This window comes from Aplidium turbinatum, chromosome 15 (genome assembly GCF_918807975.1).
Source record: "Aplidium turbinatum chromosome 15, kaAplTurb1.1, whole genome shotgun sequence".
In the NCBI taxonomy this organism is placed as follows: Eukaryota; Metazoa; Chordata; class Ascidiacea; order Aplousobranchia; family Polyclinidae; genus Aplidium; species Aplidium turbinatum.
The window spans coordinates 13,588,867-13,599,091 of record NC_137486.1 but is presented as its reverse complement, the minus strand read 5'-3'; the positions used below and the strand labels follow the sequence as shown (position 1 = coordinate 13,599,091).

General features: G+C 35.7%; 1 protein-coding gene across 1 annotated transcript; it reads right to left on the bottom strand.

The window, feature by feature from the left end:
- Positions 1-77: 77 nt before the first annotated feature.
- Positions 78-6,961, bottom strand: LOC145784684 (fibrous sheath-interacting protein 1-like). Its single transcript, XM_082596549.1, has 9 exons — positions 6,824-6,961; positions 5,755-6,087; positions 5,054-5,204; positions 4,763-4,848; positions 4,390-4,572; positions 3,529-3,633; positions 2,902-3,075; positions 2,105-2,233; positions 78-1,852 (listed from the first exon to the last, which is right to left on the bottom strand). The coding sequence occupies exons 1-9, from the start codon at positions 6,959-6,961 to the stop codon at positions 1,433-1,435; spliced, it is 1,719 nt and encodes a 572-aa protein (XP_082452675.1). The 3' UTR covers positions 78-1,432.
- Between the last annotated feature and the right edge of the window lie 3,264 nt (positions 6,962-10,225).

Genomic DNA, 10,225 nt, shown 5'->3' with positions numbered 1-10,225 from the left:
TTTAGAGAATGCTTTATCACATGCGCGATGTGTGTTCAACTATTTATGACACAGATATTAAGGAAATTCTGCACAAAACCTGTATAAAATAAATTTTATTTCTCGAAATTACAGTGTGCTATTTCACAATGTGAAGGACGCAGATAATAAAGTACAAGAATAATTGCAAATCAATAAAAAAGCATAGAAATCAAACAAGGACATTGGAAGACTGAACATAACACCATCAAAGAACAAACAATCTGTGCTAGTAAAGTTACCATTTTGGAAACTTTTGCTGGCTGGAATTATCGATCAATGATCAAAACTTAACCCTCTGACGTTGAACAGGACTTAGTGCGCAAAAGTGGTATTTTGTTTGTGGGTTTGTCCATATTTTCAATCGGAATAGGTTTTCAGCGACTACATGCTCACTTAGCTTTTCAGCAGGCAAAGGTAAAACCTGCTCATACTGAGTGAAGCATCAAATGCCATCATACAGTATTCATGTGAAGTACACTACTTAGTAGAGTCGGTTAAATCACAGTTAAATCATCAATATATTACACTAGCAAACAACAAGCAAATTGTTAGGCTACATGAAATACTGAGTGAAACCTTTTTTAATGGACAAAAAGAGCAAGACTGAGAAAACGTTTACTTAGTTGCAGATCATAAGCTTGAGTTGTTGACTTCCTTACAAAATACTGTAAACAACAAAGCAGGTGATAAACATAACCCAGTCGGCAAAACTAAGTCACACACCATTTCAACGTTTAGCGACCTAAAAACGATGTAAAGAGCTTTTGCTGGCAGAAAAGTTTCGTTAATTAGCAAAGATATTACCACAAAGCAATTACAATCATATTTTACTAAAGGACGACCAAGTTTTCATCACAACAAAAGCTTGACACCAAAATATGATTATCACTTGCTCTAGGTCTATGAAGAAGTCAGTTGTTTTTACTGGTGGAACCATGGCTACCTAAAGATACGGCCTGATTTGTCACATTATGCAGAAATTTCCAGAGTTTGCTAACTTTTGGCAAACGTTTAAATAAATTTTTCCAAAAAGTTTATTTTTACGCTTTCTTTACTCTTATCCCCAGATGATACAATAGGTTTCAACATCCTCAGATGTTGAAAAACAAAGAAAATTTGATTTCGAAGATTTTAGTCAGACTGTTAATTTTCAATAACAGTCTGATTCGGCGGTTTTGAAGTTATCATTAGGACACAGCAAAAAGTAAAAAAATCTCAAAAAATGTGAGTCAAACACAAGCAGTAGCTGTAATCAAAATCTGTAAAATGTGACAAATCAGGCCGCATTTTCAGGTGGCCATGGTGGAACGCTAAAGTTAAATAGGTCATCACATTGTAACAACTGGGAGGTTGCTGCCACATTGAACCAACTTTCCAAATAAAAATATTTTATGAAATCTTGATAGGAATTTTACTCAATATCTTCCACCACAGAGTCATTCGAACCATCAGAAGATTCGGAAAAATAATCTGGAGGTTTGGAGTCCGTTTCGGGAGCATGGATGCCGAGTGAGGTTCTCGCTTCTAGCAGCAATCGCTCCAAAACCTCCTTATCAAGAGGTTTTGCCGGTATCGAAGTATTTCCAGATCGTAAAGTCATATCAGAGGAAACCGAACACCGAGAATTCGACAACGAGGGAAAAGACAAGGTGGAATTTGCTTCTGAAAACGAGCTCGTACAAGAGGAGTGGTCGGCATAGTCTTCATTGTCGCGGAAATCCAACTTTGAAAAGTTTGATGTCGTCATGGAGGCGGGAGAAGTGCAGCGGGAGCATTCATCCAGCAAATGCTGCAGCTGATTGTCAGTGAGACGTGGTCCAGTTACGTCAAACTGTGGTAAAAAGACGTTGGTTTCAAATCAAATTGAAGTTGAAGAAGAAAATATAAATGAAAAAAAATTCTTTAAAAAAGTTTAGTTAAGCTTGAATGGCGCTCATTACAAATTGCAAGCTAAAAATATTCACAAAAGCGAATTTTACAGCTTGCCCATTTCTACGTGGACTGAAAACAAACTATGTAAATATTAGAAATAACAAAATACGTTTTACGAATACAAGATGTGACATCAATTTGAGCCCGTCACCTTTTCTTTCCATCGGTCATCTAACTTCGACAACTTCTCTTCTATTTCCTCAAGTCTTTTCGAGGGGGGAAGAGATTCTGTCAGTTTTGATTTCGCTATTTTTCGGCCAATTTCAGTCATTTCTGTGGACTAATCATTCACAAAAGTTAGCACAACTAGCCAACAAAGATCTAATATATCTTATTCAAAATTTTTCTCTATTACCCTTTCTTCATGTCAAGAGCTTTTTTTCGGTGTGGGGTGGGGAAGGGCAGCGAAATGCACCTTGCTATACGAACAACTATTAATGTTCTAACGTAGAATAAAGTATTCTTCCTAACAGTAAGCACAAAGCTGAGTACTCACTGGAACAGAACAGCGAGCGATTGTAGCCTCAACGCTAGACTACCCATGTCCACTCACGGTAGGATAGTCTTATCATGATAGTCTGCAGCCTTATAAGGATACTTATAAGTCAATCATCTTGAGACATGTAATGCTCGTTTCACATCTTGTCTCTTTCTTGTTTATTGACAAGAGTGGATAGACCAGGATAGCATAGATATTGCACCAGGATGCATGAAAGAACTGGGTGTCGCGGTTGGAGAGAGCATATTTATAGAACCTGTACTGGAAACAGTTTCAAAAGTTGATAAACCTCCTCTTAAAAGAAGTGTTTTTAAAATCTCTTAATGTTGATAGAAAATTTGACGTAAACCTGCGACCACTGACAATAAATTTCAAAACGACCCATTTTAGAAATTCAGGCCTACGCTTGAGACATATTTTCTCGGTATTTGTAACAAATCAATGCTTACAGTGACTGAGAAAGTTTGATTCAGTCTCGGTGTGGTTGAGATGGAATTGAATCCAGAGTGAGATAAAAGGGCTTGTAGTCTGACATCAATCTCTTGGAGATGCTTTAATTCGTCCGGCTCTGGAGTATAACCTTGGCCGTGGGAAACAACGGACCGAGTGAAGGCATCGTTATCCTGTGTTCAACAAGATTAAAGCCATCAAATTGAGGAGTGGCAACTCATTGAGTAAACACATAACCAGTTATTAAAGAATGAATGCCATTAATACTACAAAAAGTGCTGATTGCCAAGCAAAAAAGTCAAACAAAGCGAATTAGTTGTATATCAAATATAGTCATTGTCACTAGTACACCTGTCAGAAGATATTTCATTTTCTTGACTATGTCACTAGTCATCTAAAACCCTTTATAGTCTCTTTTACCCTAATTGGGAGCATCAGAAAGTTCTTATTCAAATAGAATTTGACGTAACTTGATAGTTTGATTCTTGTCTGATGCAAATAAATAATACTAATTCGCTCTGCTCGGCTTTTTGTTTGGCATTGAAAACTTTTTGTACTGTTGATAGTATATATTGTTTAATGTTTAACTAAATATTGAAATATACTCAGAAATTTTTTTTTCTTACTTCTTTTAAACTGCCATCGTCGTCATCGATATCTTGCAACAATTCACCCAATCTCTTCTTTTCATCTTCGGTCATAGCCACATAACTCCCAGCATCTTTGGCCAGCTGAAATATGTCAAACAAGTATGAAAAGCACTGTTTTGTAACTTTTCGTCTATGTTATGTTGCCACAAGTGAGAATGGATATGCCCGAAACAATAGAATGTAACAGTGATGCATCATCGAAAGAGAACAGAGCCAAAAATGCAGAAATCAACCTCATGCAGCACGTTTCAGGAAGTAAACTGCTTTAATCTTTAGTGGAATAAAATGCTAGCGTTCTTTTTCAGCACAGTTTTAGCTGTGAAAATGGTCCAAGCTTCAAAACGTTTGCTAAATGATAAGTGTAGTGAAGGTGCATTCAAGAATCTACTATTTTTTTTTCTTTCAGATGGACAGAGCGCCTCCATCTAGACATTTTAAGTCTTAACTTGACGTCGCTGGTGATTATGTTTCAGTCTGTTTTGAAAATAGAGTAGGTAGTTAAAGCCAAACATGCGCTTAGAAAACTTCACTTTCTGGTCTAAGATGGTAAAACAATAACATATAAATGGCGAACACAAAATTAGACTTAAACGGTTCATTGTGATATTTCATTTTAAAAATACAAATTGCATATGCAGTAAAACTTTAAAAAAGACGAAATGTAACAACATGATTTTTCAGAGTGTTCTTATAAAGGAAATACAGCATGGCTAATAACGTAGAAGCTGATGCCTCACAATCTCCGTTTCTGCTTCTCAGTCATTGAAAAGAGCCAAGTTACCAAACATAGATGATCTTATTCAATTTAAATGCTCAATACGACAACCACTAATATACTTGAATATTTCTTTCAATAAAATCGGTATCATTTTCATGCTTCTTATTATGTCGCTTGTTGTTGGAACCAGCAGAAGATGGCTTGGGAAGGTTCTCCTCATCATTGGAGCTGCCACGTCGCTCGGTTGAAGAATTTGCTCGAGGCTCATGTGTGGTGTTGATATCACTAGAACTGCTTCTTGGCTGCAAGATATAAAACAACATGAGAAAGGTTTACGCTTCAGTGTATGTAGTGATGTCGCATAGAAATAGAGATGTATTACGTAAATTCCATTTGAAATTAGGTAATTTGTAATAAAGGTCAGTGCTAAACCCTTGAAAAAATAAAGACCTGAAACTTACAAAAATTACATGAACTGAAACTCTTACAAACCTTTTTCAAATTTAAATCAGACGAAAGAAACTGAGTTTGAAAGATTGGCTGACAATCATCTGAGCTTTCTTGCCTCTCCAACAGAACTTCAAAGCAAAATACATGAGAATATGTTAGTCACTATACTGGATGCTGACACTCAACGCTAACACACAACTGAATTTTGTGATGTGAATGATTCTGGAATTATATCTGTAGCTACTTACACAACAGATAATATTTTTAATAGTGTATAACATGATAAAACGCTTATTAAAAAGTAAAATATATATCTTTACAGTTTCATCTTACTGTCAAGTTGCTGAGGTGGTGGAAGCAAAGCTAGATATTTTGCGGTATTGCTTGTAACTTCATTGTATGTATGGCCACCTTCTTTTTCAACTTCCAGTTTTTCAAGCATGGAATAAAAGTTCTTCTGATTCAGCAGCCGTTGTTTTTTAACCTACAGAGCATTAAGAATATTAAGAATGTCATGCTTAGTGGTAAAACTCAAACAAGAAACTTAAAAAAACATTTAAAAGTCCTGTTCAACCTCTATTAATAAAACAAATTATGCTATTTCTATCGAAGAAATAAAAAAGCAATAATGCTGCATGCATACTTAAAAGCTTTAATAGGAATCCTAAAGGTCATACAGAACACATTATATAAACAACAACACATCATAAAAGATATAAAAAGTTACACATGTCCAACTTATCTACCGGTATGCTTTTTAGATTATGTATTCTTTCTGTCACAACTTAAAGTTTGGGATGCCTAGGAAAGATCCAGGTTTTTCAATTACCGTATGTTTTAGTTTCTGAGCTAACACTTTGTAAAGCCGGAATGGCCCGTTTTGGTGAGTCTGATCCCTATTCGGTGATTTTTTCAATTTTTTTTTTTAATTATTGGGCACCGTAGCCTTATTATCATTGCCGTTTTAGGGTTAGAGGTTAGGAACTGACCGAATCGGACTCACCGAATAGTAGAAGACCCTTGTAAAGCATTACCTCTTGTTCACGTTTCATTCTTTTTTGAAGAATTCTATCCAACTTCTTCATCTTTTTAATTGCAAGTTTAAGTTCAGAATCTTGTGGCGTTTCGTCAACTTTATCAGCATCATTTGAGTTTTTTATTGAGTTAGCTTTCTCACTTTCAACATCTGACTGACTTGATACGGAATCACTTGAACTGCTGTGACCGTATTGGCTGTCTTGGTGGGAAACACTGGTGTTTACGTTGCTAAAATCATCTTGTGATGTCAGTACAAGGTTGTGTATATTAGTGGCAGTAACTTCATTGTCATTGTTTGAAATAGCAACAGGCTGCGAAGTGTTTTCAATCTAAACATGTTTTCAGTATAATAAATGATATCATACATTGTATCAACATACCAAAACAGAACATTTTGATTGCAATACACTTCCTTAAGGCTCATGACCAGGCAAATGTGAGGTTAAATCAATTCTAATCACTGATGAATAACAAGACACAAAGTAATTAACATTTCAAAATGTTAAAAACATAGTCAACATTCATAGAGTTTATTACTCTATTCACATGACTACGAAAATCATTTTACCAATTAATCTTAAATTATACGTGGACATAACTGTCATTCACTCTTAATAGCTCAATTGAAGTGTGTTATTAGACAACATTTCCCACAAATATATTACTTCTAATTATTCTCCTAAAAACAATACAATACGCGTGACTTTTGGAACGAAGAAGCTTCAAGATCAAGCGACGCTAATTCGACTATCGGGGTGTGCGCTTGAGCAATGCACGTAAAGGATTGCTCACTATTCAGCGGCATCTAATGAATGGAATAATTCCCTGGCAACAACACTTCAACAATTGGAAACTTCACTCTGTCAATCTCGGTGACCAAGCCTGTGTCAGTGATTCAAAGCCTCTACAAGTATGCAAAACTGCCAGGATTAAGCTCTGCAAGAAGCTTTCCCAGTCCGAGGATAAAGATTCAATCAATCAAAAACTTAGTCAATTCAGTAGCAGAAAACAAAGAACTCACTTTTAAACCTTTTTGCTTAAAAACAATACAACAACTTTTCATACCTCTTCTGGTGATAAATATTCCATTGAACATGATAAGCTTCCACGAGATGAAACTCTGGACCCCCTTGAATTTCTTCCAATACTCTTGCTGGTTTGAGATGAGTAGTAGTCTTTAAACTCTCCTTGTGTGATATCCATGATATCTTTTAGGCTACTATCTTTTAACCATAAATTGTTACATTAAATCTTTCCCCTAAGAATAATTATCAAATAGATTTTGAAACATATAAAGTTGGTTTGTATGTGGTGGTATGGCGCAGCGGGTATGGCTTTTCAACCATGCAATCCTCGTTCGACTCCTGCTTATGCTGGTACCTCTAGTCTCTACCCAGGGTGTATTAAATTGGGTGGACGAAGGGTGTAGTTGCTGAAGTAAACGCGGCCGAGAGAAAGGAACTGGCCACCCTACAGAGGCAACCTATTCCGTCCCTCGAACACTTCGTCCCTCAGTTTCATCCCCAGAAAAAATTGAGAAAAAAATAGAACAAAGTCCATGTCGCTGATCGGAGTTTCTGAAAACATATTAAAACTTTCCCATTGAATTACAACAATCATTAAATTTTTATGGGCTACCACAAAATAAGTGTGACTAACCCTAACTTTAACCCTAATCTTAATTCGATAACCCTAACCCAAAAGTGAGGTTCAATTTATCAACTATTATTTCAAGATACTTAGCGTGGTCAACTGTTTCGGCAACTCCGGCAAGGGCTAGCTATCAAATTAATATTAGGCTATATTCAAATTACGTTTCTAGAAAAAACTATGTTTTTTATAAAAAAATGACATCTTGACTTTTAAACAGCATAAAAATAAATACGTCAATGAGAAGTGCTTTTATCAGGGTTCACGTGTTGTTGGTGTCATCGCATTATTTGCCATACGTTTTTTACACATTGTTTTTATTAGGCGGATCGTGCAGAATCATTCCACCAGAATGATAGTGGTTTTTGGATGCATTTAGGAGTTACAACAGCAATCACAAAATGCACTATTGTAATTTTAATGCCTGCAACTATACTGTAGCAATCCAATGTTACGTAAAATAAGTTTGTCCTTCATTAACTAGTGAACCAGTTTAATCTATATAATATGGGACTCATGTTGCCAACCTCCTCATGGTGAGTCCTGGTAATTCAAATTAATGAAGCGAATGGCAACAATCAGAGACCGCAACTCACAGGGCACCTGGGGTGGTAAAAGGATAAACCCTTGGCCTTGGTGTCCAATGAGAGAAATTCTCTCAAACGCAAGAAGAAGATCTATATAATTTGTAATTTCCTAAAGATTATATAAACTTCCATGTAACATGCTCCAACAATAACACGAAAACGAGAGCAGAGAATAAAACAGTTTACATTTGCCCTTTTGGACCACACATGGAAACATAGAGAGAAGAGAAAAAAAATTAAATAGTATAAATCTTGCGTTTTGAGTGTTAATATTAGGACTTCTAAAATGTATCCAATTATCATATAACATTGTTTCTTTATACAGAAATCCTTTAGTTCATTTCGTTAGATTATAAGGTACCTACAAAATTATGAACATCTTCTGTTAACTTCAAAAATAAAATGTGAACAACAATTTTGTGAAAAAAGTTATTGGAGTCAGATAGCTAAATTAGGCAGAAATTTAATAGGAAGTCAGATAACAAATTACTTTCATTAAGATATAAACCATCATTATAGGAAGTGGCTATTTTTCCACACTTAATGCCATGGTTACAATCAGGTGTTTCCAGAGTTAAGATTAAAGTTAGGAAGGGTTAAGGTAAGGGTTAGAGTTAGGAATAAGATTAGGGTTTTGATCTTTGCCCGGGATTAAAAAAAATTTCCAAAATACAAGTTTTTGTTTTCAACAGCTTTAAACTTTTCTCAAATTAGGGCAGAATTCCTTATCTGGCAACTCTATTGAGGCTATTATTACACTACCGGTATATAGTGTAAATATAGCTACAGCCATCATTATATGTACTGTAACATGGGGTGGCTTTGTAGACTTTTGCGAATTTCTGTCTGTACCTTAAAAAAATTTTAAGTGATGAGAATAAAAGTTAGCATTAAAAATACTTCTTAAGTCTTTCCAATACAAATGCATTGACTTTACTTTCCATACAAAAATGATTACTTTGAAAAAAACAAATTGAAAACTACCTTTTTTTCATTTTTAAATGGTCTGTTCAAAGTCACCCGGCAATGGGGAGTCTTTGAACGAACCTAGAAAACGACTGAATTTCAAAGTTTAACTGGCAAGGGGTGGCTTTCTAATACTCAATACTGTGAAGTTATTCCCTAGTAACAATTGCTCTGTTGTTGTAAATATTGTAAACGATGGTTGTAAATATGCACATGGACTACAGTTTTTTTTTTTTATATTTGAACCTTATACTTTTTTCTAACCCACTTCAAAGCTCAGTTGGTCATAGCCTAGACTAGTACTTTCATATGGACTCAACAGTGGCATCACGACAAAGTTAGTATGCACGTAGGCCTCCCCTAGGCTGAAACATCATTTGTATATCTGAGAGCAGCAGCTCATTCTCTGATGTAGAGTACAGTAACTATGATGCTTCTACATGAGTTGATCGTTTAAAAAACGCCCACTAGTGTTAGAGTGTTTGAACTGTGCCACAGTGTGGAGATTATCTAGTCGTCCTACCTGGTCCTACATCAGAAGTTGATTTTTTGTGCATCTAATGTTCTGTTTTAGTTCTTTCAAACACCGCTGGGAGAAAAGATAACTCAGACTCTGTGCCAATTTTGTTCGAAGCCTGTATTAATCTATGAATATCTATCTTATCAAAAAACAAAACAAAACACGGAAGAAACACAAAACAATAATTCATACAATGGTTTAGTTGCGGTATGTTTTGCGTGCAGTAGGTTTAAAGTTGAATTCGTTGCAACCATTTCGTTTGATCTGACATTTTATCATTGAGCACATTGTACATAAGCGCTGATTGCCGCAGCCAATGTTTTTTTTCTTAAATTTCTTGTTTTGCTGCAGCTACTGTTGCAAACTTATTGATAAAAATCAATAAAACAAACAAAAAAGCGTAAGTTATTGGCTAGGAATTAAAATACCATGAAAATTAAGACCGGAAACAAAATTTTAATTAAATGTAGGCTACTTTGTATTTCTCGTATAAAATTTCATCATTTAACTTTGAGTTCGTGAAATCAGGCGCTTTGACCAACTGAGTTGTCTAGAAGTACAGCCGTGACAACTAGACCCGTGATGAGAGACATTGAGCTAGTTGTTTCCATGACTTGCATTAAACGTTTCGCCAAAACGCCGTGCGGCCTCGAAAGGTGTCGAGCTCGAACAGCCGCAACGTCCTTCAAAGGGTCGTGCCAGCGCTCTTACAACTTGGCCACCTAGCCGACTGTTAATCAATTT